Source organism: Castanea sativa, chromosome 7 (genome assembly GCF_040712315.1).
Source record: "Castanea sativa cultivar Marrone di Chiusa Pesio chromosome 7, ASM4071231v1".
NCBI lineage: Eukaryota > Viridiplantae > Streptophyta > Magnoliopsida > Fagales > Fagaceae > Castanea > Castanea sativa.
The window spans coordinates 25,777,047-25,803,502 of record NC_134019.1 but is presented as its reverse complement, the minus strand read 5'-3'; the positions used below and the strand labels follow the sequence as shown (position 1 = coordinate 25,803,502).

Here is a 26,456-nt window from a genome sequence, read left to right as displayed (position 1 = left end):
AATGATTTTTTATCAACCGTCACATTTTGAGTAATGAGTATGACAAATTTTCCCCCAAACCTAATTTACCTAATAGTTTTAAATTTATTATTTACTATATTTGTAGTTATAGAATTTGCTTTTAACCATTTAATAAACCAACAAGCCATAATCTCTTTATAATTTTTTTTTTTTTTTTTAAAGAGAATTTCAATCTATGGCATTCACTCCAGATGATTATATTTTATTGTCAAAAAAAAAACACCAATTAGTTATTGGTGCTCTTTTTAATAATATTGATGTACATTAGTTGGAGTAAATGGATTTAATATTGTGCATTTATATTCCCATTACTCTCTCTCTCTCTCTCTCTCTCTCTCTCTCTATATATATATATATATATATATATATATATATATATTCCTATTAGCTTAGGGTGTGGTTAGAAATTATGAAATTTAAGCTTTTAACTCTTGGTATTATTGTATGTTCCAATTAACTCAACTTGTTAAGCCCTTTGTCTATTAAGACATCTCAAAATAGAAGACAAGACTAACAATTTGTCAATATGGAACGGAAGGGGTATATACATAACATAATTAGAATGTATAACTATATCTAAAAATAAAATTATAAAAAAGTGGGGTATGGAGCTGGTGTTATAAACATAGGATATATCATGTAGTTGCTTTAAATTAGGACAAAATGATTGCAAAATGGTCACTCCCATCAATTAGTCTATAAATTTGGTTTTATGTTACCCGCAATTCACTACAACCCACAATTCTCTCTCTCTCTCTCTCTGCTTTCCTTCTCCTCCTCTGGTTTTGCCTGCCTAGCTGTTTGATACAGAGGTAGAAGGAAAAACAAAAGTAAAGAATTGGCTTGAGAGAGACAGCATAGAGAGAAAGCAAAATTGTTGCAAAATAGACAAGACTAGCTCTCTCTCTCTCTTCGGCTCTTGCTAAGGACTGGTTTGGATTAGGAATCAATGGCTAGCTTTGCAGGAACAACACAGAAGTGCATGGCTTGTGATAAGACTGTGTACTTGGTTGATAAGTTAACTGCAGATAATCGAGTGTACCACAAGGCCTGCTTTCGATGCCACCATTGCAGGGGTACCCTCAAGGTAAAACTAGCTATATTTTATTTGTTTACCTGGATCTATCCTCCTTTTATATATTGAGTTTGTTGGGAAAGATAAAAACAAAACAAAGATTGTAACATGAACAAGAATGATTGTTGTTTTGTTGGCAAACAAGGAAAGAGTTCATTCTGTTTCTCTAAAAAAAAAAAAAAGGAAAGAGTTCATTATCATTGTCTTCTTGCATAGATCATGTACATGTGAATACCATGTATATAGTCATTATTGATAGCTATGTCTTCTCTTGAAATTAAGAATCTTGTTAGTTTGACTGGTTAGTTCAAATCTCTTGTTCTCATTGTAAGTTGTAACTAATGAATTATCATTAAATAAATAAATTTAAAAAAATAAAAATAAAACGTTTTCCTTCTTAAAATTGTCATTTCCAATCAAGGATGGAATCAAAATTTTCTCTTTTGATGGGCCAAAGAAACATATTAACATTGAATTAATATATGAGAAATAAAATCAATACCTATTTAATGTTAATAAAATATAAACAAAAAAAAAAACTCATATAATGACTTTTTACTATAATTTAAATCAATCATTTATTAAAATAGAAATCGACCTTCTTTCAAATTTATTTCTAAATGATTGATTATGGACTAAATTTGGTAACAATTCCACTTTTAAATATATAAAACGTAGAAAATTATCTTCCTTTTTTTGTGACCCTCGTTCTAATAATATCTATAGTTACAATTAGAAACTAAAATAATAGGTATAATTAGAATTACTCTATAACCAACTTTTTTTAGAAAGCACTCTGTAACCAAACCGATAGACTATTGATCTTTAGGTTCTTATCTATTATTGGCATAATTCCATAAATAAATTTTTTTTTTTTTTTAAAAACCCTATGTGTTCATTGTATCTACTACAATTTCAATCAAAATTTTGAGGAACAAATGAAACATATATATATATATATATATATATATATATATATATATATATATATATATATATATATATATAAAGGAAACTGACACACATATTATTTAAGAACATTTAGCTACCTTTAATAGAAATAAGATATTAACAATCTTCAAAAAAAAAAATATTAACCGTACTCCAAGGAGAAATTATTATTTACACCGGGAGGACTGCTGATGTGATCCTCCTTGACTAATGAGAAGATGTCATTTATGCAAATATATGTGTAAACTTCCTCATCAACACAAGAAATAAAAAATAAAAATTACAAAATGATGTCACATTTGCATAAATAACAACATTTTATTAGTTGCCAGGTCAAGGAGGACCACATCAGCAGTCCTCCTGTTGAACCTAATAATTTCTTTACTCTAAGGGCTTAACCTTTTATTTCTTGATTTGTCCTACTGATTATAAATATTTGCTAGAAGATTAGCTGAACTTTTATTTATTTATTTTTGGTGACTTCTTAGGAACAATTGAATTCTTGGAGGGAGTATAAATTTTGGGACCTTTCATTAATGAGTGTAAATTTTCTAATGGATTGTTTGATTTGTATATTAAAAGGAAAATTGTTGCAAAATTTAGAACGAAATCAATTATAGATGATTTTCATGATTCAAAAGAATATTGAATTCTATTATGATAGATCATAAATGATTGAGTAAAATTTATTAAAAATAGTCTTTTTTTTTCTTTTGTTTTGCTTACATTTTATTAATGTTGTTTAGCTGCTAATCGTATCCTTCGTATATTAATTTAGTTTCAAATTTTAGTATATTTTATATTCTTGATTGGTCAAAATATTTTGTCTATAGTTTGGCCCCCAGAGGGAAAAATCAGGTTCAGTTCCTGCCACAATGGATTTGTGAGATTTTTTTTTTTTTTTTACTATCTAATTTAATAAAGAATGTAGACAATGTTAAGGATGAAAACAGTGAATACTTCATCATGTTGTATTCTACACTTGCAGCTCAGCAACTACTGTTCTTTTGAAGGGGTCCTGTATTGCAGGCCTCACTATGATCAACTCTTCAAGCGCACTGGCAGCCTGGACAAGAGTTTTGAAGGTAAAAGCCTTTTTTCTTATTATAAAAAAAATTTAAAAAATAAAAATTCTTTCTTTCTCTGGATTCATATAAATTGTACTTGTCAGAACTACTCTATAATGATACTCATTTTGTTCTTCTTTCTAAACATTCTTTCAGGAACACCAAAAATCTTGAAACCTGAGAGACAGGTTGATGAGGTAATCTCACACTTGTGCTGAATCCTTTTTCAATGTTAATTTAAATGCAATGTTCATCTTTCAAGTCAGTTCCACAGCAAACCAACCATTTGTAGCACTGCTTGCTGCTAACTTAACCCAGCTACTAAACAGAATGCTAAGGCAGTCTCGAATATGTTTGGGGGCACCAGAGAAAAATGTTTTGGGTGCAACAAGACCGTTTACCCAATCGAGAAGGTAACAATCATACGATTATTTTCGAGAATGATCAGCATTATGTTAATGTGCATGTAAAATATATATAACACTTTTAATGCTCATGTCCAATTTCTCAGAATTTCATTGTTTTTCATGACATCAACTTTCATTGTCAGCCAAAACCAAATATATATATATATATATATATATATATATATATATATATATATATATATATTATACTATATAATTTAATTGAAATTGGCATGGCATATTGACATTAATTTTGTATTTAACAAACAGTTTATGAAGAGCTAATGATGTTTATGTCCTCAAAAGGTTTCGGTTAATGGGACACCATACCATAGAAGCTGCTTCAAATGCACCCATGGAGGTTGCACCATAAGCCCATCAAACTACATTGCACATGAAGGAAAGCTCTACTGCAAGCACCACCACATCCAACTCTTCAAGGAGAAAGGGAACTACAGCCAGCTTGAGAGCAACAGCGAAAAGAACGAAATGACTGAGGTCACTGCTCAAGAAATTGCTGCTGAATCATAATCCACTTCAACAACATCTAATCATACTTAAGTAACCTCCACTCTTCCCTAATAGTTTTATAATTGTGTCTTGCTTGTAAAATAAGGTCCGTTTTATGAACTTATGCGGGTTCTGATGTACTGTTGGGGATTTTGATGTGTTAGGACAAGTGAGTTCAGATCAGATGTGCCGTGTTATCAGTTGTGACTTGTTTCATTCTTTCAGCATCTGCATACAATATGAAGTTTTTGCTTGGGTTGAAATATCATCAGATAGATTTATTAGTAAATTACACTTCTCTACCTGTTGGATAAGCAACTTTTTTCTACTATGTTTTGAGTAAATTCAACAGTGCCCAAGGATATCAGATTTCATTCTTTTTACCTTCTTTTTTGTACTTCTGTCATCACTCCCTGCTGATTGCTGATTTATGAAAGTGGCTAATATAGTAATATGCTGAGGACACGTTGAAATTGAGCAGGGAAAGCAACAACAAAAGAAGATGCAGGGCATAATTTAAGACATTGATGTCAAAAGCAGTTTCACTTGAGAGATGAAAGAAGCAAAAGCTTAAAGTTACATACATACCCATCCACCATGACAAACAATTGTTCAAAAAAAGATGATAAAAAAAATAATTAAAAAAAGTACCGCAAATATAGCGCATAAGGCAAGGCTGTCCAGCCTTGGCATAGGCTGCCTCAAGGTGTTGCACACCTCTGCCAGCTTAGTCGTGGAGGTATCAACATTGATTTCTAAGTTATTAAGCACTGTGGAGGGGTAAACCGTGGTTGTGCTCCACCTTCGCCACTCTGCACACAGGATTGCATGACACTACTTTGGGTTTATTGAGTCCTTAGTTCATGAACACCATGAGTCAAATAAACAAACAGGTGATACTGATACACAGGCAGGTTAATTTTGAAATGGGAAGAAACTGTGATCAAGGCACCCTCATAGCAATGATGTAACTTGAATTTTTCGTTCAAATTTCAAGGCCCAACTTTACATTATACTATTATAGTATCTATATTTCACCTCAAACGATTTTTTCCATTATCTTCTGTTGGATTAAGATATTTCTTCAATCTTGACCTAACATAAAATCGAGGTCAAAGTGTGTTGGGCTCAATCCTTGCTAATAAAATCTTTTAATACAACGTAGTTTAATACCAATAGAACCTATTATATGTATAGTTGTTAGTATTATACAATATGTATCGTATCGTGTGTAAAACGTTACATATCGTATCGGCGTATCGTAAGTATTCTAAATCGTACGATACAATGTGTGTATCGTATGAATTGTATCATATCGTACGATACATAGAAAAATGTTTTAAAAAGAGATTTTTTGGTTAAAATTTGTACTTTTATTTGAATCTAACAAGTTGTTAGACTTGTTTTTAACACAAAATCATTAAGTTACTTAATTTGGCCTAATAAAATAACATATTTTTTTTAGAAGAAAAAAATAACATATTCATAAGTTTTTTTCCCTCTCTTTCTCCTATAAATTTGGTCTATACAACACACACTTACATTTCACTTTAATATTTACAAATTTATTTTTTATACTATGAATAAGATATTAATTGAAAATATAATTATTTTTTATTTTTTTTGTCATTATTGTTATAAGTCCAAGAAACTAGAATGCCAAGAAGATTTTTTTAAAAAAAAATTATTAAAATAAAAAGAACAAGAAATGATAGTAAATGTTAATGACAATGAAGAAAATTTTAATGAAGAAATAAGTTTGCAAAATGATAAACATGATGATAGCATTGACTTAGAATTTATTAGGCAACATGATGAAAATAAATTATTATTTTTGGGTCATTTGTAATATATTATCACTTTTGAATTTAAGCAATTTGAATGTGTATGTTATTAACATATGCTAGTTTGATTTATTTGGTTAGCTTGTTAAATATTATTACATAAGTGATGAATAGATCAGTCATTAGTTGAATATATTTAAAATTTATAATGAATATATGTATATCTATAATTTTTTTATAAGTGTTTGTGTATCTTACAATACATGATACGGAAAAATCAAAAATCGATCCACAATATGATTCACATTTTGACAACTATGATTACACGCAAAAAACAGAGAAAAAATAAACTGCTGGCGTGATGTAACAAAGTGCACCACTGAATGAAGGTGATCTATCAGTAGAACCTATTGAATTCGAATTTTAATGTCAACCCATTTACAATATTACAACACATTACCTGGGCAACCAATCACCCCAAGTAAGTCCCAAGGGATTGAACTTCCCCAACATCCACCCAAGACACAAGGATAACAATACATGAATGTGCAATGACAAGATACTACACATGCTTTTGCCCCCATTTTACTGCACATATATTCATATTTTCCATTCTCATACAGCGCATATATCAGTTTCTCCCCCCATCCCACCAAAATAATCTTTCATTTTATCCACCCCATAGCCTTGCCTTTACGAGACTGATATTAACCATTTACACTGCACCAAAAGTCACCAGGAACCAAGACCAAACATTATCAGAACTCAACTTCCATCTCATGAACCACTTCTCATTGAGCTGTCCTTCAATATCTGAGCTGCAAGTATGAGAAGCTCCACCATCTCAAATCCTGCAGCAGACACGGCATCTATCTTCTCATTGATGGAGTCCCCATAAAAATCTTTGAGATTATTGCTTATGCTTTCATCAATGGAATCAACATCAGCCTCAGCTGACCAACTAACAGGCAGGGAGCTGCCAAGGGCAGTCTTGACAAGTTTTGCCTCGCAAATAATATCATCAAGAGCTTCTGAAATGCTAGTAACTGTACCTTCCGAAGTCCCTGATTCTTTGGCCTACAAGATAGGTTATATCACAAGCACAAGGCACATTATTTTCAAACAGGTAATTGGAACAATACTGCTAGCTTTCAAGAAGGTTCTGTAAAAATAAAAAATAAAAATTTGTGACTCTTTCAACATGCAGTTAACAAAATGAAAAGCACCTCAAGCATCCATCAAAAACAAGGAAACCTTGAACCTGGTCAATATTCAGAATATATACATTACTTTTAGAATCACACATCCCTGGCCTTGCCCAAGTGAAAAATAAATTGCACACCCCCTGCTTGCAGTTAGAATTTTATGCACCAATGGTAGTGTAATACCTTCGTAAGCGAGAGACGAAGCCTATGAATTGAAGATGTGAGATGCTCCATACTTTCCATGCTTTCCTTAAGAGTTGCATGTTCAATCTTCATTCTGAAAAAGTTCAAAAACTATTATGGCATTAATGAAAATGTAGGAAGAAAAAGCACGTTTTCGTAAATTAAATTTTTTTTCTGATAGATAAGTGGACAAATTCTTGTGAAACTTTTGCATGCTTACCACACCTCTATACAATCATGCATCATGCAGTTCAAAGAAAGGGTCAAAAATATTTTCACTAACCTGGCAAAGTCCATGCTATTGGACCTTCTGCTGAAGAGTTTCCCCTCATTATTTTGGTAAACTTCAGCTTCATTCCCGCTACCATCTAGTGTACCAATCCAACGTCTCAGATACGTTCTCTTCAGCAAGTTTGTTAACTTTCCATCTCTTTCATAAGGATCAAGTTTTTTTCCCACAATATCAGCCAAACCTTTTCCTTGTCTAATCTCCTGACCACTTTTCCTGCTAAATGCATCACATTATGGTTAGGTACCAGTAATAAGTTAGCAGTAAAACTAACTATTGCCAAAGGGGTAGAAAATTGCACAAAAAGCAAGAAAGAAAAAGAAATAGACAGGTCACAACAAATCATCTCCTGAATGAAATACAGAGAGCTAACTGAACACCAAAATTTATCAGTTCAGAACAAGATCAAAGGAAGAGTAATTGGATTCGTTCCTGCATAAAATCAAGTGGTGAGTGGCAACACATTATCATGCAATGTGAGACATAAATGTGTAGAGTCTGATGAAAGAAAATCTACAACAGAAGCCACTTAAACAACAGAAGCCACTTAAGCAATTGAATGATTTAAGAGACAAGAAGATAAGAGTTCAATATTTTATACATGAATTTAAAATGATACAATAACATTTTATTTAAAAGAAAAGAGAATCTAATAGGATTCCTTGAGAGGATATGTGGTTGGTCTTGAAAAAGAAAGGGCACCATGTGTTGATGCAAGCAAGGATATGTACAATAGAATAATATAACTTTGGGCCAAATTGGTTCAAACTCCAAGAAGAGGCTTACATAGGTTCAGTGTTTGCCTCTGCCTTTGGTCATGAAAGACCAGGATGTAGGTTGTTCATCAACATTATGATTTTAGTTCACAATATCAGAGAATAGGCTTGTTCCAAAATCTATTTGTGGAGAGACTTCAGAACTGAAAAGTTTTACTCTTTACCAATTTCCAAGGACCTCCAGTGAAATGACAAGGAAGAAGAGAACAAGGTGGTCTTATTGTGCATTTAAAGGTAAGGGAGACAATTTTCTTGTGCGCCCTACTAAATCAGTTGGACTACAATGTCATTAAGTTTGATGACATATGCCAGGCAGTGTTGAAAAACACATACAACACCACTAAGAACTTCTTTTGACTTTCCCTATCTCCAAATAATTGTTACTCCATCTGCAGTTTTTTTTTTTTTTTTTTTTAAATACTGGTGACTTATGAGGAAGCCATAAGCACTAATCTCAACCAAAACTTTAATCTTAGAACTTCATGAGATGGGATTTCTGCCTTAGGCTCTGTTCATATGATGCCTTAATGTAACACTTATTGAACTTTTAAAATTAAAGATTGTAGTTCTTTAAGAGTTTCTCTAATACACTCCCTAAATACTGGAGCACTCTCCTTTTTTCACTAAAATGGCCATTTACTTATCAAAAAGAGACCCCGCTTCTCCCCCACCTCCTCAAAAGAAAGTACAGGACACATTCAATTCCAATCAAATCTCAGTTCGCAGGGCGCAATAGCCAATCATATTGACACATCATCAATACTTCACCCATTCATCAATGTAAGGATGTATACCAACAATTAGTGATAAAACTGAAGCTCCAAAACAGGAAAACAAAAGCAGTTGCAGAAGAAAAATGAAAATAATAACTTATATGACAGAGGTAAGATTCCGATAGAAAACAAATCATACTCCTGAAGTAGTTGATATTCCTGCTTTATTTGTGCCAACTCCATGAGAGCTTTCACCTTTTCATTGGTAACCTGGACAGGTAGAAGAATTGCAGAACCAATAAATCCAACTGAGCCATCCATGCTTTGTTACAGAGCATAATTATAGATGGAAGGTAGAAGAATTTTAATTTTTGCACAAGGACACCAATAATTTCATATTCATAATAGTGCATCAAACTACAAATTAAGAAGCTAAAATTGTAGAATCGGAATGTGTGCGCTCCACTGAACCATTTCCTACCCAAAGAAATAAAGCCACTCAACCTTATGTAAAATCATAATGCCTTCAACAGATATATCCTAGACTCAGAAAGGTGTGTATCTGACATAGGACAACCACAGTATTGCAATAGAACAGAAAAATAATAAGATAAATCCTAGGAGTCAGCACCTAAGGATTGCTTAGAGTCAGCACTAAGCAAACTGGAGTCGGCACCAATGTAAAAGAAAATACACGTTTTTAATAATTCTCAAAAGTTGTCTTACAATAATCAGAAAAAGTGTTTAAATAGCTAACAACAAAATGCATGAAGAAACCCTAATTATTAAATGCTCGGGCTTGCTTAATCTCAAGCCCAATAACTAATAGGCTCCATCCATAAGGCCACAGGTTGGGCCGTCTTCTTTTTGCTCTTTCTCCCATACATGCGTATAATTGGGGGCTTGTATCTTGCGTCCGCACCAACTCCCCCCAGGTGAGAAGTACTCGACCCCGTCGAGTGGAAATCTGAAGAGCTCTGATAGTACTCCAGCAAGTCAGGATCCAGTCACTGTAGCTCCCCTCTAGTAATCCATGTGCAATCAGAATCTGGTCGCCCGCGCCACCGAACTAGGAAATGGTGAACTCCTCCATCCCTGGTAGAAACAATCTGCTCATCTAAAATAGCATCAATAGATTCTTTATGTGCATAGGACAGATTTAAGGGTAAAGGGGTAGGCATAGGGGCATCAATAGGATCAAGCAAAGGCTCATCAAAAGGAGTATCAGGAATAGCTGTAGGGATTTTATAAGCAACTAGATCCTCAATATTAAAGGAGGAGCTAATACCATAATCATGAGGAAGGTCAATGACATATGCATTTGGGCCCATTCGTTTCAATACCTTGAACGGACCGGCACTACGAGCCTACAATTTCTTAACGGTCCCAGAGGGAAACCATTCAGGTCGGATCCGAATCACGACATAATTGACGCAGGACAACCAAAACAAAACTAAAACAACAATAAAATAAAGGGATATAACCTAGGAATCAGCACCTAGGTCTTGCTTGGAGTCAGCACCAAGCGGGGAAACCACTAGGAGTCAGCATCTAGGATAGACCTGGAGTCAGCACCAGACCAAAGAAAGACCAAACGGTCATTTTTTTTCATTCATCAAAATATCAACTATCTCCTCAAGGAGTACAATAAGTTGCTTAGAAAGGATTGCTAAACTCTAGTTCTAATTGGCTAGGAAACCCTAATTGCTTTATTAAAAAAATAACCTTGCTTCTAAATTAAAATACTAATAGCCTAATAAACTACTAGGACCTAAAACATAAAAATACAATTGACTTGCAAACATAAATAATATTAAATAATAATTTTCTTGCATCTCCGGCATCAGTATTCCACAGAAGTTTCTTGTTTTGGATATTTGAAGTGTTTTGAGCCATTGAATAATCAATTATCCTGTCTGATTATAATTCCACTGATTTTCCACTTAAAAAATTCACCTTATCCTTTGATTAACCAATCAATATCTTGAGACTAGAGAACAATCATATTTGATCCATTTTCAGGACTAAATCATGGTTCTCAAACCCGAACTGTTCAATGAACCGTAAAAGAGAGAGGTTCAAGGTTTTTGAGGTCTAACCGAGGTCAAACCGAGGTTGAAATGATTACGTCATAATTAATTTAATAATTATTTAAAATATAAATAAATATATTAAATTAGTACAAATATAAAATTAACTAAAATAGTCAAATTAAATATAAAAATTTATCTTTCAAATGTATTTTTCACATCCTAAGCAAACATAAATATAGTATTTCTTCAAATATATTTATAATATACATTATTTATATGTTCATAAATTTAATTATTTGGTAAAAGGCCATATAAGTTTTTTTTTTTTTTTTTTTCAAGCATCAACACAAATGCAAATTGCAAATTCATATCTAAGCCAATATGTCTTAGCCTAATTTCAGGCCAATAAAATATTTATATAATATAAGACTAGTTAACTTTATAAAATAAAATAAAAATCAATAAAATATACTGTATTAATATAGTAGTAGTAAATTAGAGACGTTGGATTCAGGAGTAAAAAATGTAGAATTTTAAACATTCATAATAAAAATTAAAAACTGTTGCCTGGTGGTAGTGGGGATAAAACCTATGAATAAAAAAGGTAAAACACTTACCAACCTGTATTTCACGTCTCCCAAGAGTCCCTACCTGACTTTTCCTACTGTCTCACGTTTTGTCAACTTTACAGCCCACATATTATATCAATTTACCTCCACACATTCTTATTCTTATCTTCCTCTTTCTTTTTCAGAGTTTCAAATTTTCAGATTCAGCCTCCTTATCTCAGTTTGAACTCTTTATCTCAGTTCAAACTTTCAGGCTCTCAACCTTGTTTTGCAACATCAAAGAATCTCTATTTTCAGTGACGGTGGTAACATGGCTCTTTTTTTATTTTTTCTCTCGAATTTTTTTAATTCAAAACATTTACTGGCTAACAATTTTCCAGTCAAAAAAAGGAGCCATGTGAACCTCAAAAACCGGCCACGGTTCTCAGAACCGTACAGTCTGACCTCAGCTTGGACGGTTCCATGCTTTTTCCTCGTATAGAGGTTCTCAAGGTTAAAAGAACCGGAATTGGGAGAGGTTCACAGCTAACCAGATTGGACCGTACGGTTCGGTCCAGGTTTGAAAACCATGGACTAAATACACTCGAAGAATCCAGACCTAACAAGTCCTGAAAAAAAAAGGCCACGACTGGAAGAATTTCCTACTTCAAACGAGAACCCATCCGACAATAGGTAGAATAAATAAATATTTATTTTGGAAGAAAAAAAAATGCAAATCAACGCATTTTTGCTAGTACAATTTTTAAAAGGTATGGAGCATTATTGTTTTTTGGCATTTTTTTTTCTTTCTTTTTTTGGTGGGGAGGGGGGTGTTGGGAAGGGTGGAGATTGTTGTTAGTGAAACATGGAAGTCAATCAAAAAAGACTAGGACACCAACATGGAGAAAAGATGAGAAGATGAGAAAGTAATACATCAATATGAACCAGGACCCAATAATCAAATAGCAAAACCTCATAATAATTATGTGCTTCCAAAAATCCCCGTCCACACAAATATTTCTTCCAAAAACCACATAAATTTCTTCATCAATTTGGTGATGATGCAAAAATATAATGTCAAAACTCCCTCAAGGCAGCACGCCTTTAAAATCATGGAGCTAAAGTGCCAGAAACAAACACTGAAATTACCTGTAATAAGTTTCTCTGGAGTTCCTCCATTTTCCTTTGAAGAGCTGCATTCACATTTCTCTCCAGTAAATGTCTTTCTTCCTGCTGTGATAAAAGCAACAATGCTGCAACCTGACAAGATTCCATATGTGAGGAAGAAGAAAAACACACACACACACACACACATGAAAAGCACACAACGCACACCAACAGAAAAACAGGGGAGGCGAGTGGGAGAAAGAGAGAGACGTGAGAAAATATATATTAAAAATAAAAATAAAAATTATAAAAAATTTATAATAAAAAAAAAAAAAAACCTTCTCTTGCAATGCCTGTGCAAGGGCTTGGGAAGCATTGCCTTTTGCTTCAGCCATAATGTCTGGTAAGCCAGGACCACTCCTCTGGAAGCAATGGAATAAATTGGTACTAAAATTAGAAGTTGCAGGAAAATAGGACCAATATTCATATAAGGTGTATATATCATCATTACATCATAACTCCACTAGAAACAATATTAGAGACAAAGTCTTGTAAACAAACACCGATTGTTATAGTCAAGTAAAGTATTTATGAACAATGTAGAGGGTTATTGCACAACCTTTTCCCTTTTTTTTTAAACGACAAGGAACCTCTTCAAGGCAGGGTCACTTTGTGTACCCACCCCTGTCAAGTAAATCCTGGATACACGACCCTGCCTGCAAGAAACCATGTATCAGTAATCCCAGGACTTGAAAAGGAGACCTCATGGCAGGTTCCTTAGAGGCCAACTAATTGAGCTAAACTGTGCAGGCAATCTTTTTCTTATTTTCCTTTTGATCAGGATTCTAACAAAGAGACCGTATACCAAATATGAACATTAAATTCCATTAAACCAAATTTTTAGCATAAACATACCATTTCTTTCCTTTCCACATCCAGTAATCCAGTCAATGTTGCTAAAATCTTAGGACTTGGGAGAAATTTAACAGTAACAAGTGGCCTGGGAAGGACTAATAGGTCAGGCATCTAGAATAAACCATATAAAAATATCTGAACTTAGTTTTCAGTCTCCAGGAATAAAGCTACATGTATGAAATGCTTGTAGATTCTAAGGAGCTGAATTTCTTACAGCAATCTGTAATCATAAGCAACAATAGCAGCAAGCTAAGAGCAAAGCCCAACCCCCATTTGAAGAGGAGAGAGAGAGTCAACAGATTCAATGGAAGTTTCTTTGTTAGGCTACCTGGACTTGAGAATAAAATCCCTGGAAGTTTCCTTGGCGGGTTACCTGGAATTTCTTCCTCCCCTTATTTTTTGATAAGTAAATATTGAGAGAGGGAGAGGTGGGGTGCGAACCACAAACATGGGGCAAGACAAAGGATACCATTAATCATATAAGTTGGCCTTTACAAATTTTTATTGGTTACAACCTCTTCCTGCTTCAGTTTGGCACCTATACTCACTGTCTCAAAGAGTGGCAGGCAACTTTAATTTTGATCAATCCCCAATGACACAGAAGTCATGGAATTCACAGAATTTCCTTGATCACTTGGATGACACCTATTAGAACACTTAAAATTCTAGATTATCAATCATAAATAAAAATAACTCCTACAGTATATTCCATTTAACACAGTAGGTTCTTTTCTTCTTCTTTTTCCCCTTTTTGGCAAGTGACGCAGTGTTTGTACTTGCGCTTAATATTATATATTGTGTTCACAGCCAGTCCCTAGCCCGGGAAGAGGCAGTTGTGGTTAGTTGACAGACAGTGTAAAACTTAGTCACTCTATTATGAATGGAACCACTACAGATACTTGTTGGGGCATCCCCTATACATGTAGTCAACCCTAACCAAGCTATGGAGGATCCATAGCCAATCCCAAAAACTCTGGGACTAAGGTTTTGTTTTTGTTGTTGTTGTTGTTGGGTTTAACACAGTGAGTTATACCAATACAGATCTTCAATTCTTTCCTTTATGTGAGACAAGCCCCACACCATAATTCCAAGAAAAAAAACATTAAACGATGATAATAGTATGAAAAGTAAAATAATTACAAGACCTATCCAATTGTAATTTGTCATAGCCCCTGCATCAGAACAGCATTATGATTACAATTGGTGGAGTATTGCGCTGCTCGCCATCTCCTAGTCCAGGATTTGCTGTGGTGTTCCCAGTTTCTTCTCTTCATCATTAATCTAGCTTGCATATTGAGACCCCCAAACAGAAAGATAAGGTGAAACAAAAGTTCTGTATAGTTCTTTCCTTTAAATTCTTTGGAAGGAAATAAACTACTGCCTCTTTTACTTTGAAGTCCATATAGACATCAAATGTGACGGCTTCAGAAAGGAAAGGAAAAAAGCCTCATGTTTTATATAGATTACTAAGGCATCTAGCTGGCTATCTAAATATAGCTTGCTGGCTATCTAGATATAGCTTATATACGGAAAAAGATACTTTAATATAGTATTGGACAGAATGTTAAAATCCAGAGGCTTTGTTAGTGTGATTGGTTTAGATTATCCTTTTTTTTAACCTATCATCCAGCTATCTACTTCAAAGACACCTGCAAGTGCATGTTCATCATTGTGAATGAACTGATAGGACAGAACTTGAAGTGCAGTGATTATATAGGAAGCCCTCGTTCTCATCCATCAATAGAGTTTTTTTTTTTTTTAATCCACCAGCAACAGAAAACAAGGCCATAAAAATATAACCAAAATGTACCCCACACACACACACAGAAGAAACCTAAAAGTGTGCAGCATAGGCCGCAGGGAACCAACCTTAGATAACAAGTCAGATTCTACAACAGTGGCCATATGTACATCTCGACATTCATATTCTTCGGATTTTTCTTCTCCTCGAGGAGACCCCAAACTCTGTACTCTGCTCACTTCAAACTGCCTAATATTCTTCTCTATCATGTCAACTACTGACTTCATATAAGATTTCCCGTCTTCAAGCAAATTCATGATTTGAACTCTATGCTGATAATGGTATTGATGCAACTCTGCTATTCCATCCTTAATCATTTTGGTTGAACATATCTGCTTGTGAGCCAAATAGATTGAGAATTAAACAAAGAGATCAAGATTTAATATTCTTTTTCTTTTCTTCTTTTTTTTTGGGGGGGGGGGGTGTGTGGAAGAAATTTGCATTGTAGGGCATTAAAGAACTCACATTCTTCTTTTCAAAATCACGAACTTTGGCCTTTAGATGATTTTCAATTTCCAACCCCTATAGACAAAAAGAAAATAAATATTTGGTAAGAAACAATCAGTTATTCAGTTCAGAAAACAGAGAAGTCCATAATGGAGATTCCATACCACCCGCAGCTTATTTCGAAGATTATCCATGGATTTCCTTGTCATCTCCAGCTCTTCTTCTAATGCACTCTGTCTGAGGAATAAGTTATTCGAGTTGCAGATAGAAAATAAAATCTCAATCAATTAACAACTAGATATTATGCATTTCAATTATCATATTTAATATGGAAACTATGAAGAGCAGCTTATGTATGTTTAATTCCCAAGATTTACAGGCTATAGGAACATCAAGTATATTTATATTTATCCTCAAACCTGTGCATGATATACAGTATATCGCACAAGCAGGTTAACACAACCACAGGAATGAACAGGTAAAAAAGTGGACCTAACCTATGCACTAATAACTAATATTCTTATACATCTAAATTTCTAAAAAACAGGGAACAACTTTCTCATTCAACATGTGACATTAAAAATTGGGACTTTTTTATGGCTTACGATAAGTGGGGAGGGACGATTTGAACCCAAGATCTCCTTTATGGGGAAACTGGGTAGTTCCACTAAGCTACATGAGCCTTGGCAATTGGGCCAATATTTAGGGGTGCAACATTCACTGCCAACAACTGAAACAATGTTGCCTCTTCAGTTTTTTATTCAGTTCTTTTACAGTTACTGTTCAATATGGGAACCCAAAATGGGAGAGCAAGGAACACCCCGGTCCTTCAAGCCCAACAGGAAAGAGGTGCCCAGGAGTCATAAACTTTTCAACCTCTCCATCACTAGTCAATGTGGAATGTGTGTGCGTGTGTGAGTGTGTATGTGACTCCACCAGTTCAGTAATAACAAAATGGTAAATGCACTGGTATCAAAGTATTTTGTCCCAATAAAATTAAATTAAATTAAAGTATAAAAAATTAAAATTAAAAAAAGAAACAGCCTAGAAACAATATTATGACTTTGGTCAAATTTGACATACTCACAAGAAAATATGACAAAAATATACAGCAAAACTTAATAAATATTGCGGTGATTGATCACAATAATTTAGATTGGGTATCATGTGAAGAAGCCATAAGATGAAACTAGTGATCAATAATGGCTGATAAATGAAACTTAAAAGCCATTAAAACTTACGATGTATTTAGAAGTGGAAGTATCATTAAAACTCCACGTTTCTTGAGGATCATGCAAAAGACAAGCACATTTATCATCCCAAGTTGTACCTTCAAATCCTTTTGGAGACTGTTGCCTAATCTCAAAAAACTTATCAATAACCTGTAAGATAAACATATACGCATGAGATCTTAAGAAAATGGTACAAAAGAAAAGCATATTAAATTTCAGAGTATGGTCCTAACCATAACACTCTATCGGTAAGAAAGCAACATATTGAATGAAAAGTCAAACACACTCAACCAGGAAAATGAAAATCATATAGCTACCCTGAATGTGTAAGGTCTTTAAACAATATCCTGTAGAATTCTAAACAGAAATTATCAGGTGAAAATATATGCTGTTGATCATCAGGTAAAAACATATGCTGTTAATATTTCTTTTATTGATGGATAAATAAAACTCACATGAGCATGCAATCCATTACTCATCCCCCACTCCTTGCTTGTTAGGGAAGTAGATGCCATGTGGTCCAAATACCCGGGGCAACTAGAAATTTAGTACCATATCAATGCATATCCTGTTAAGCATACATTAAATGTTCCTTTACAAACCTAATTTCCAGATACATAGAGAGTTATTCTTGTTGTTCCAGATTATTTTCTAGCTTATTTTGTTTATTTAGCTAGGTACAAGTTTCTAAAGCCTCAATTTTTTCTACGCACAACTGTACTTTTACACAACTTCTTTTTAAACAAAATAAGCCAATGAATATAAGCTCATATAAACATGCAAGAAATTCTATAACAGATTTTCTATACACACACGCAAGCATATTTACAACTCATACACTCTTCAAGATTGAACCCATGATCATTGGCAAAATTGTAAGCGATTCTCAAAAATAGGGGAAGGAGATGTTATTTGATCTAAAGATCATTGGAGAGATCCTAAGCAGATTCACAAAATTAGGTTTTATGTTAACTGCATTATCATATTAATAAAGGAAACATATACATACCTACATGTGTGTGTGTGTGTGTGTGTGTGTATTAGCATAAAATTTCTAAAAGATCTCATGATCACCGCTCTTTGAGCCTCTCTATGGATTTTAAAAATAAAAAATAAAATAAAATAACACTTCAAACACCTTCAAAGAAAAGAGTAACCAAAATCCAATCCTCTTTAATGGGAACACTAAAAAGTGTATACTAGTTTTGGATCCTGAATACCTGACAAAGTAGAAGTCCAAGAATGACATACAAAATAAAATGAAGTGATCAATTGATTACTATGATTGCCCAGATTTACAAATTCAACCGAGGATGTGGCAGAAGAAAATTTAAGGTCAGTTTGGTAGGTCGGAAAAATGGGAAGATGGAGAAGACACCAGTTTTCCATCATGTAGATTTAGCATGAGAGATTGAAAATAGATATGAATTTCCTTTATTCGGTTAGAAGAAGAACATGAGGAAAGAATTTGTTATTGTATAGGTGTTTTTTTTTTAATAAATTGAACAGTGCTTCTATGTTTATCACAATAATATAAATCCTGAAATAAAGTATTGCATCACAAATGACTTTCAATAAGCATGCTTCAAATTTATTATGAATTTTTTGTAGTTTATTGTATAAAGAAATGTTTTCATTTTTTTAAGGTATAAAATTTTATTCAAAACAAAAACAAAAAAGTGAATTTGTTCTTTTTTATAGGTAAAATCTCACTAACAATAATCTTGCAACAGTAATATTCATATCTTTTTTATAAGTAATGGTAATAAATATACTTACCAAAACATAAACAAAATAGTATACAAACACACAACTTCTGACCCCAAGAAAATGTCAACACAAGAGAGGTTTAATTAGTCACAAGGGGCAAAATGGTACCTCCATTTCATTCTTTACTTAAAGAACCATGTTTTCTCCACTTTTCCACCCAGATTTGGGCTGATGAGGGCTGGTGGGCTCGGATGGATAATAATTATCCAGCCCCCTCTCTTTCCTTTGTGTTTTCACTTTTCAAGTCTACCAAACAGTAGAAAACATTAATCCCCCTCTCATTTTCTCTCCTTTCTCTTCTACACTCCCAATTCTCCCTACCAAACAGGCTTGACAGTAAAGCGGCTCTGATACAAGTTTCTCCTTGACAAGTTTCTTATCTTTCTATTGAAAGTGGTTTTTCCCCCTATTTAACGGGAACATACACACACTACTTACATTAAAAAGCTGTAAACATTAAAAAAAAACCATTAAAGCTTATAATTCTTGGATGCCACGATACCAAAGCTTCCATAATTGGGCAAATATAACACCAACTGTTACCAACATCAAAGGTGTTCATTAAAAAAACAAAGATCACCTAAAAACCTACTATTTTTTTAGTCAACACTCCACACAAAACAGAAACAATTATTCTCGCCAAAGGTGAATTGTTCCAGTCCATGAAGCTACACCCAATCGAGTTAGGCTCAAAAAATTTGCATAACCAATTGTAACTGGCAAATGCTACAAAAATTTACTACTAATTTGGTTTGGGGTAATCTTTTAGGATCCCAGGAATCCTCTAAAGATTCCCAAGCATTCCTATGTTTAGTTGCAAAGAGCTCAAGGGAATCTAGATTCCCATTTTGGGGGTTTGTGTAGTCCCTTTTAAAAAGGTAGGTGTCCACATTCTCATGGCCTGGAAAAGTTCTATTTTTTTTTTTTTAAGTGACAATTATAATCCAATTTAATAGCATTTTGATTACTTGTGTTAAATTACCGACACATGAGATTTTAAATGGGAGGTAGAGTGGAAGAAATAGGGATCAAACTCAGAACCTCGTACTTTGATACCATGCTTAAATAGTAGATTGTCCCAAAAGCTTAAGCTATTGGGATATGGGATATTTAATCATTTAACCACATACTTCTAACAAGTTTATATATAAATTTTTCTAATAAAGTGCTTATGCTATACATTCAATTTTTTTTTTAATATTAAGGTTATATTCACCTTTAAGGAATGCTTTTTACTTTTATTTTTATCTCCTATTTGGAATTGTTTTAATCTTCTAAGAAAATATATGTGTTTGTTTGACAAGGCATGATGCCCTGAAAAAACATTGAAAAATATTAAATAATTATTTTGGTCATGTTTGTGTTAATGTAAGACTATTATTTTAGAAGAATTGACTAAACTTGTGTACACAACCTGTATACTTGAAGGCGCCTTCTTCTTTCAGTCAATAAATTTACTTATCAAAGAAAAAAAAACAAAAAAAAAAAAAAAAACCTTAATTTACAGGTCATGTTACTTTTCTTATTATTCATTTATAGTGAGCCACACAAAAGTGATTGGCACTTTGACATTGTATGATAAACCTCAGGATTTTGTGAAGAATAAATAATTCCCATAAGATTCTTAAGTTGGCCCCAGATTTGGGGTTTTACAGATTGTTCTTCTATTTAAGAGTTTCAAGTTTCTCTTCAATTTTCCTGTTAATGTCTGTACTTTTTTGACACTTTGTGTTCATCATCGTGGACACAGTTTATTTGATCATTAATAAAGTTATATCACTTACTTATCAAAAAAATTCATATAAGATTCTTAGAAATAAACCAAACATGGGGATCTCACATTCCTGAGATCTTATCAGATTCCTAATCAACCAAACATCTGCATACTTACCTTCATGGGCATCCAGGTTCCTAGACATCACAAACCCAATAACCTAGATGCCAAAGAGCATATTAGATTCCCAGACATCCAGTTTCCTAGGCTACATTAGGGTAATAATTACACATAACAAAATGATGTTATATGCGTGGTAGATGATGTTAATGCGGTCCTGCTCTCACCTAAGAAAAACATTACTTTATTTTATTTTAGAAGTAAATTTGCTTAGATATCACCTAAGATACCATAACATCAATGAATAGGTCCATAACAACATTAAAGGGTAGATGGGGACAATTAAAAGGACAATCACCTTCTTGAAAGTCTTATTTTGATCTTCTTGCTTTGCTAGATCAATACGCAACGTATCACTAAATTTCTTCTGTTCTAGACAGTCTGATGTGAGCTCCTCTAGCCTGTGTCACCAATATCATGCAAATTAAACAGATGAAAATTTATCATGTAAGAGTCAGAGAAGTAGCAGAATTGAAATAGACTATGCACCTTTTCTGCTCTAAACATATATCAACAAAATTTTTGCACAACACCTTGTGGTCAAGAAATCAGTAGACACCTCACTGTACTAAGGTATAGATTAAAAGCATCCAAGAGTAAAAGGCCACAGATTTCTTTCAAAACACCAAGATGCACTCACAAGTTTTTTGAGAAATGATAAAATTATAAAGGAATTACATGTCATCTCTAATTTAGCACAACTTCTCACTTATTACAAGTATGGAAAAAGAATAAAAGGGATATGTAGAATATGTACATCAATAGCAAATGAAAGCAAGAACAAGAGGAAATAAGACGCAACAAAACTCAATGAGATTACAGATCACAAAAGGAGACCTAATGAATCTCCATCTAATGCTATGCTTTTATCTATAGAGTAATCCTAGCCTTCAGAAAATTTTACCAGAGTCTTCCCCAATAAACCAAACAATTGCAAAGAGCAGGACTTTCTACATCATCCTATTATCCATAATCCTAGTGCCAGCTTCCCACACTTCTAGCACCTCCTTAAAAGAGAACAACACTGCTGCTTACTCCTGAAGCTACTAAAGGAATTTACCCATATAAGGGGAAAAGGTGCAATGAGTTGTAATCAAATGATTCTCATTGTGTCTTCTATAACATGCACAGATCAAGAAGGTCAAGGAAACATGTAATCCACCATTAAGATCTTATTACCGCATGATAAATAAAATAATAAAAAAACATAAAAGTAAATTGAATTACCGAACCCACTCTAGAGGGAAGAAGATATCACCAAAACCTACCGTAAACTCCACCTACTAAAGCAATATCAACTTCAAACAATACAGGGGAAACTTGTCACAATTTTTCTTGGGGGCGGGGGTGGTGTAGCAATGCACCTCCATTGGGGAATGAGATGAAAAACAAGGAATTTGATTTCCTTCTTTCCTAGTAGAGTTTTTTTTTTTTTTTTTTTTTGAAATTTAACCAAAATGTCAAATACTCAAATATATCCTTGTCTTTCAACTTCAACTATCTATAGTCATCATAAGTTTCCCTTATTGAGATAGTCTATTTCTTTTCCTCTCATGGCTTCTGTTAGGAAATTTTCATCAGTATTTGATCAGTGCATCATTCCACAGATAGATACAATAGCAAGTAAAACCTTTAATGTTGACTGAGGAGTCAATTTTGTTTTCTCTCATGCATGGTGAGTACAAATACTGAATGGACATCAAGGGTTAAGAACTGACAAATACCTCTTCTGGATAATGCTCAATTTCTGTATCATAATGTCCTCCTTCTCCTTAGCCTTCTCAGCCTGTTACCAGCAGTATAACATTTTCAAAGACTCGAAAGCAGGAAAGATATTAGAGTATAATACAATAAACTCAAATTTAAGAATGATCAGTCATTACCTCCATTATTGAATGGTCTCTTTCAGCAAAAGCAGCTGCTACACAGCCTTGGAAAAATTTAAGTTGCTTCTCAGCTTCCATATTCTGCAAAAGGAAAATGAAACAAATTATAACCACAAAATAAGGTCTCCATTTATGTTTATCAAACATGAGATACAAGTCTGTCTCTTGGGAGGCCAATTCAAAACCTAGAGGTAATATAACTTTTTTTTTTAAAACTACTATCCATGCTGTTTCCCAAAACTAATCTCATCTTTTCCTTTTCAAAATTATGTGCAAATACTGTTACTAACAGACTTGCAGAAGCTAACAGCAAGACTAAACAGTAGGATGGTCATGGTAGTTTAACCATCACTATCTTCCCTCAAGGCGATGTAAGAACAGATCAAGCTAGAACAAACCCTTAAAAGGAGGAGGTGGGGGGGAGTGATACCTTTGAGACCTCTATACCATGCAGATCTGCAAGTTGGCTCTGGGAAAAGCAAAGCAAACTTATAAGTATGTAATGGGGATTAAGCAAGTTGCACACATAAAAAGAATACACACACACACACACACACACACACACACACACACACACACACACACACACACATATAATAACAATAACAATAACAATAAATAAAATGAAATGAAGATCTCACTTTGATTCGGTAAGCCTCTGAAAGTTGCTCTTGAAGATTTATATTCTCTCTTGTGCAAGCAGCTAGCTTCTTCTTCAAGTTCTCAATCTCCTGCTCCAAGCCAGCTGTCCTAATAGGCAATTCATTTTATTACAACAATAACAGCAAACAAGCGATAGGCAACCCCTTCTTTCCTTTCCATCCCACCCTCCCAACCAACAAAATATGGAAAGGGGGAATGAGAGAAAGGGGAAGATAGATCATTTGGACTGAGAAGAAAAGATTATACCTTTGAAAATGCATTCGAGTAGCCACAGCAAGGTAGCTAGGTCCAGCTTGTTGCATACACAATTGTTCAATATCTTTGCGCAATTCATCACGCTCTATAAAATAAAAAATAATTCATAAATTGTATCTTATGATTTATCCACTTGAGATTTTAAAAATGGCTTTGTTGAACTCTAAGTTGCACCGACACGGACACAGGTACGGAAACGACACAGGTACAGATGCAGGGGTACGGCAATTTTTGAAAAATAAGAGTATGACACAGCGTGGGTACAACAATTAAATTTTATATTTAGGCATATTTTTTAATATTTTTAGACATAAAATATGTTTATGTCTAGAATTTACATTATGTAAGAACTACAAATAAGTAAACTAACACCCAAAGTAGTACAATAATTCACATAAAACGTTTAGAGTACAAACTAAAAGTTTAATTAGGCTACATTCAACATCAAACTAAAAACATAAAAGGAAAACAAGCTTTAAACTTTCAAACCAAAATTTTTGCATCTTTTACTTTGTTCACACTGATGCATATTCCAACCCAAGAGTATACGAGGGGAAAAAAAAAGGTTTTTCTTTTTAAAACAAAAAAAAAAAAACTAAAATAAGCCAATATTAAATTGACTATATAAACTAAAATTTGGTAATGGGACACATTGGAGGCCAAGAAGTAGATGGACCAGCATCCTCATTTACAATCAAAGCAGCAAGCTTTTTGGAGGTTGGATTAAACGCAGATATAGATGGACCGGCATCCTCATTTTCAATATTTCTACCAAAGTAGAGGCTCTTTTGTTTTAGGGTATATTAGCACAAGATCAACGGTATGTGTTTGTCCACATGTCAAAATCTGTGAGTTTTTCTTTTTTCTTTTTTCTTTTTCTTTTTCTTTTTTCACTATTTTCCGTGTCGGAGGTCTCGGCGCCGTGTCGGAGATTAAAAAAATTTAAAAATAAAAAAATAAAAAAGAGGGACACCTCTCTGACACCAGAAAATGGAGTGTCTTACTAGTACCGGTGTCCAACACTGGTACTTTGCCAAAAATTGCGTGTCGGTGCAACCTAGGTTGAACTTGAAATTCACCCAATGAAATTAAATAAATAAGTAAACAATTGAAACAAAACAGATTTGATACTGGAAAACAGAGTGATAAACTTAGAACATAATGCTCTAGGAAGAATGACTTAAAATTTGATATGTGAGGAATGAATCCTTTAACTATTTAAAATCTCAGTTTGTCTGATCGGAAAATAACAAAATGCCACATACAGGAAACGAGAGCATAGAAGATCGGGTTTCACTTTTCACACGGGATTAGTACAATTACTTAGTTCATGAATTGGCTGATTGATGAGAATTTATAAGCAGAACAAGCAGCTGTATTTCAGAGTAAAAGGAGTTAAAAATTAATCCTTTTTTTATCAGGAATAGAAATCAATAAAGAACACAGTGGAACGAATACAACAAGAGGTGTACAAAGTATCTCTTGGGAAAATTGAACTCTTAAAACTTGAAAGGGCAACAAAAACCATAAATAAATAAAAAAAGAATGACAGGCTAGGCATAAACCATTACTATTGATTTTATCAGATGGAATGTCTTCTTTTTTTCCTTACACAGATCGATAGGAGTAAAAAGTACAGAAAAGCAAAGCGAAGCCAGAAGCAGTTCAAATTGAATGTTGAATTAGGTCAACATTAGACACTAGCTCAGTGATAAAACATTTTAGGACCAAGAGATGAATGACAGAAAAGCAAAGTGTGCATACCATGTTCCAACTGTTGGATGCGAGTCACCGAGGATTCACTATCATTTAAACTCTCATCCATGTCTGAAAGAAAAGTTAGATTACAATAGTTAAACCCAATAGAACAGATCACACAATTCAATCCTAAACAACAACAGTTGCACAAAGTAAACCAACATAAAAACCAAAAAAAAAAAAAAAAACAGTATTCTCATCCAATCCTGGTCCAAACAAACACCAAACTGATTCTAAAGTAGAAATAACAGCGTTTTGCCAATTGGGTATCTTAGAAATACAATACCCTTTCAATTAAAACCCAAAAGAAAACAGAACACAGCCACACCAAAAACACAAACACAACTATTTGCTAGCTTTTAAGAACACACACACACAAAAAAACAAAAACAAAAAAAAAAAAGCAAAACGATCCGTTTGTTTTGACAGAAATGGTTCCAAAAAAGCGTTCCACAAAAATTAATGTTTCTACATGGATCAAGTTTATGTCTTGATACAGACATACATACATAGACAAATATGTATTAATTTGGTAGAGTTAAACTTGTATCTTCAATTAATTTTAATCCCCATGATTGGTACCACTCTTACACCTTAAAATTAATTTTCGTTCTGCTCAGAAAATAATTATGTTAAATCAATTTCATACTAAACAAACAGCAATACATAACTAAAATTCCAGCCCCATAAAGAAAAAGAGAAGGAAAAAAAATTTGAACTATGATCAATAATACGAAAATTAACATATATAGTAGACATAAGAAGAAGGTTACCTGAGAGAATAGAAAAGAGAGAGAGATCGAACTAGAGGGCTCAAAGAGCGAACGAGAATATGGTTTGGTTTGGTTTTGCTTCTCTCTGTGTCTCATGTCATGTCTGTGCAAGAAACGAACCTCAATATATTTCTTTTTTCTTTTTGTCCTTTCGTTGTTGTTTTTTTTTTTTTTTTATATCCTATTATTAATAAAAAGTTTTAACGTTATATTTATGAAAAATATGAAAAGCTTACCCCTACATATTTGGTTACTACCCTATATAATATATTTCAATTTGATCTATAATCTTTTAATTATGTTAATTTGATCCCTAAACTTTTAGTATCATATCAATTTAATCTCAGTCATTATCTTTTAAATGAAAATTAATGATATGTCTAATAGCCAAAA

The 26,456-nt window shown here is 33.5% G+C and overlaps 2 protein-coding genes across 5 annotated transcripts; one reads left to right on the top strand and one right to left on the bottom strand.

Moving 5' to 3' along the window:
• The first annotated feature begins 671 nt into the window (after positions 1 to 671).
• On the top strand, positions 672 to 4,320 carry LOC142643834 (LIM domain-containing protein WLIM1-like). The gene is made up of 5 exons (XM_075818552.1): positions 672 to 1,108; positions 3,036 to 3,132; positions 3,271 to 3,311; positions 3,444 to 3,527; positions 3,828 to 4,320. Exons 1-5 carry the CDS (start codon positions 971 to 973, stop codon positions 4,050 to 4,052), a joined length of 585 nt encoding a protein of 194 aa, XP_075674667.1. The 5' UTR covers positions 672 to 970; the 3' UTR covers positions 4,053 to 4,320.
• Positions 4,321 to 6,174: 1,854 nt separating this feature from the next.
• Positions 6,175 to 26,214, bottom strand: LOC142643291 (uncharacterized). 4 transcript variants are annotated; one of them, XM_075817843.1, is made up of 18 exons: positions 26,064 to 26,214; positions 25,297 to 25,359; positions 23,524 to 23,617; positions 23,256 to 23,359; positions 23,045 to 23,083; positions 22,612 to 22,695; positions 22,453 to 22,514; positions 21,027 to 21,129; positions 17,074 to 17,214; positions 15,997 to 16,065; positions 15,851 to 15,907; positions 15,454 to 15,717; positions 13,008 to 13,091; positions 12,712 to 12,822; positions 9,139 to 9,251; positions 7,487 to 7,711; positions 7,204 to 7,297; positions 6,175 to 6,892 (listed from the first exon to the last, which is right to left on the bottom strand). In XM_075817843.1, the coding sequence occupies exons 2-18, from the start codon at positions 25,297 to 25,299 to the stop codon at positions 6,593 to 6,595; spliced, it is 1,947 nt and encodes a 648-aa protein (XP_075673958.1). In that variant the 5' UTR covers positions 25,300 to 25,359; positions 26,064 to 26,214; the 3' UTR covers positions 6,175 to 6,592. The 4 variants fall into 4 exon arrangements, with proteins under 4 accessions (XP_075673958.1, XP_075673955.1, XP_075673956.1 ...); XM_075817840.1 differs by having other exon boundaries at positions 23,256 to 23,364; positions 26,064 to 26,195; XM_075817841.1 differs by having other exon boundaries at positions 9,181 to 9,251; positions 23,256 to 23,364; positions 26,064 to 26,195.
• Positions 26,215 to 26,456: the final 242 nt, after the last annotated feature.

Excerpts from the sequence above, each read along its gene's own strand:
- LOC142643834 (XM_075818552.1), top strand. The coding sequence starts at position 971 with ATGGCTAGCTTTGCAGGAACAACACAGAAGTGCATGGCTTGTGATAAG. Across the intron at positions 1,109-3,035 it reads ATTGCAGGGGTACCCTCAAG|CTCAGCAACTACTGTTCTTT; the intron begins GTAAAACTAGCT and ends CTACACTTGCAG. Across the intron at positions 3,312-3,443 it reads CTGAGAGACAGGTTGATGAG|AATGCTAAGGCAGTCTCGAA; the intron begins GTAATCTCACAC and ends GCTACTAAACAG.
- LOC142643291 (XM_075817840.1), bottom strand. The coding sequence starts at position 25,357 with ATGGATGAGAGTTTAAATGATAGTGAATCCTCGGTGACTCGCATCCAA. Across the intron at positions 15,908-15,996 it reads TTCGAAATAAGCTGCGGGTG|GGGTTGGAAATTGAAAATCA; the intron begins GTATGGAATCTC and ends TTTTGTCTATAG. Across the intron at positions 6,893-7,203 it reads TTCGTCTCTCGCTTACGAAG|GCCAAAGAATCAGGGACTTC; the intron begins GTATTACACTAC and ends CCTATCTTGTAG.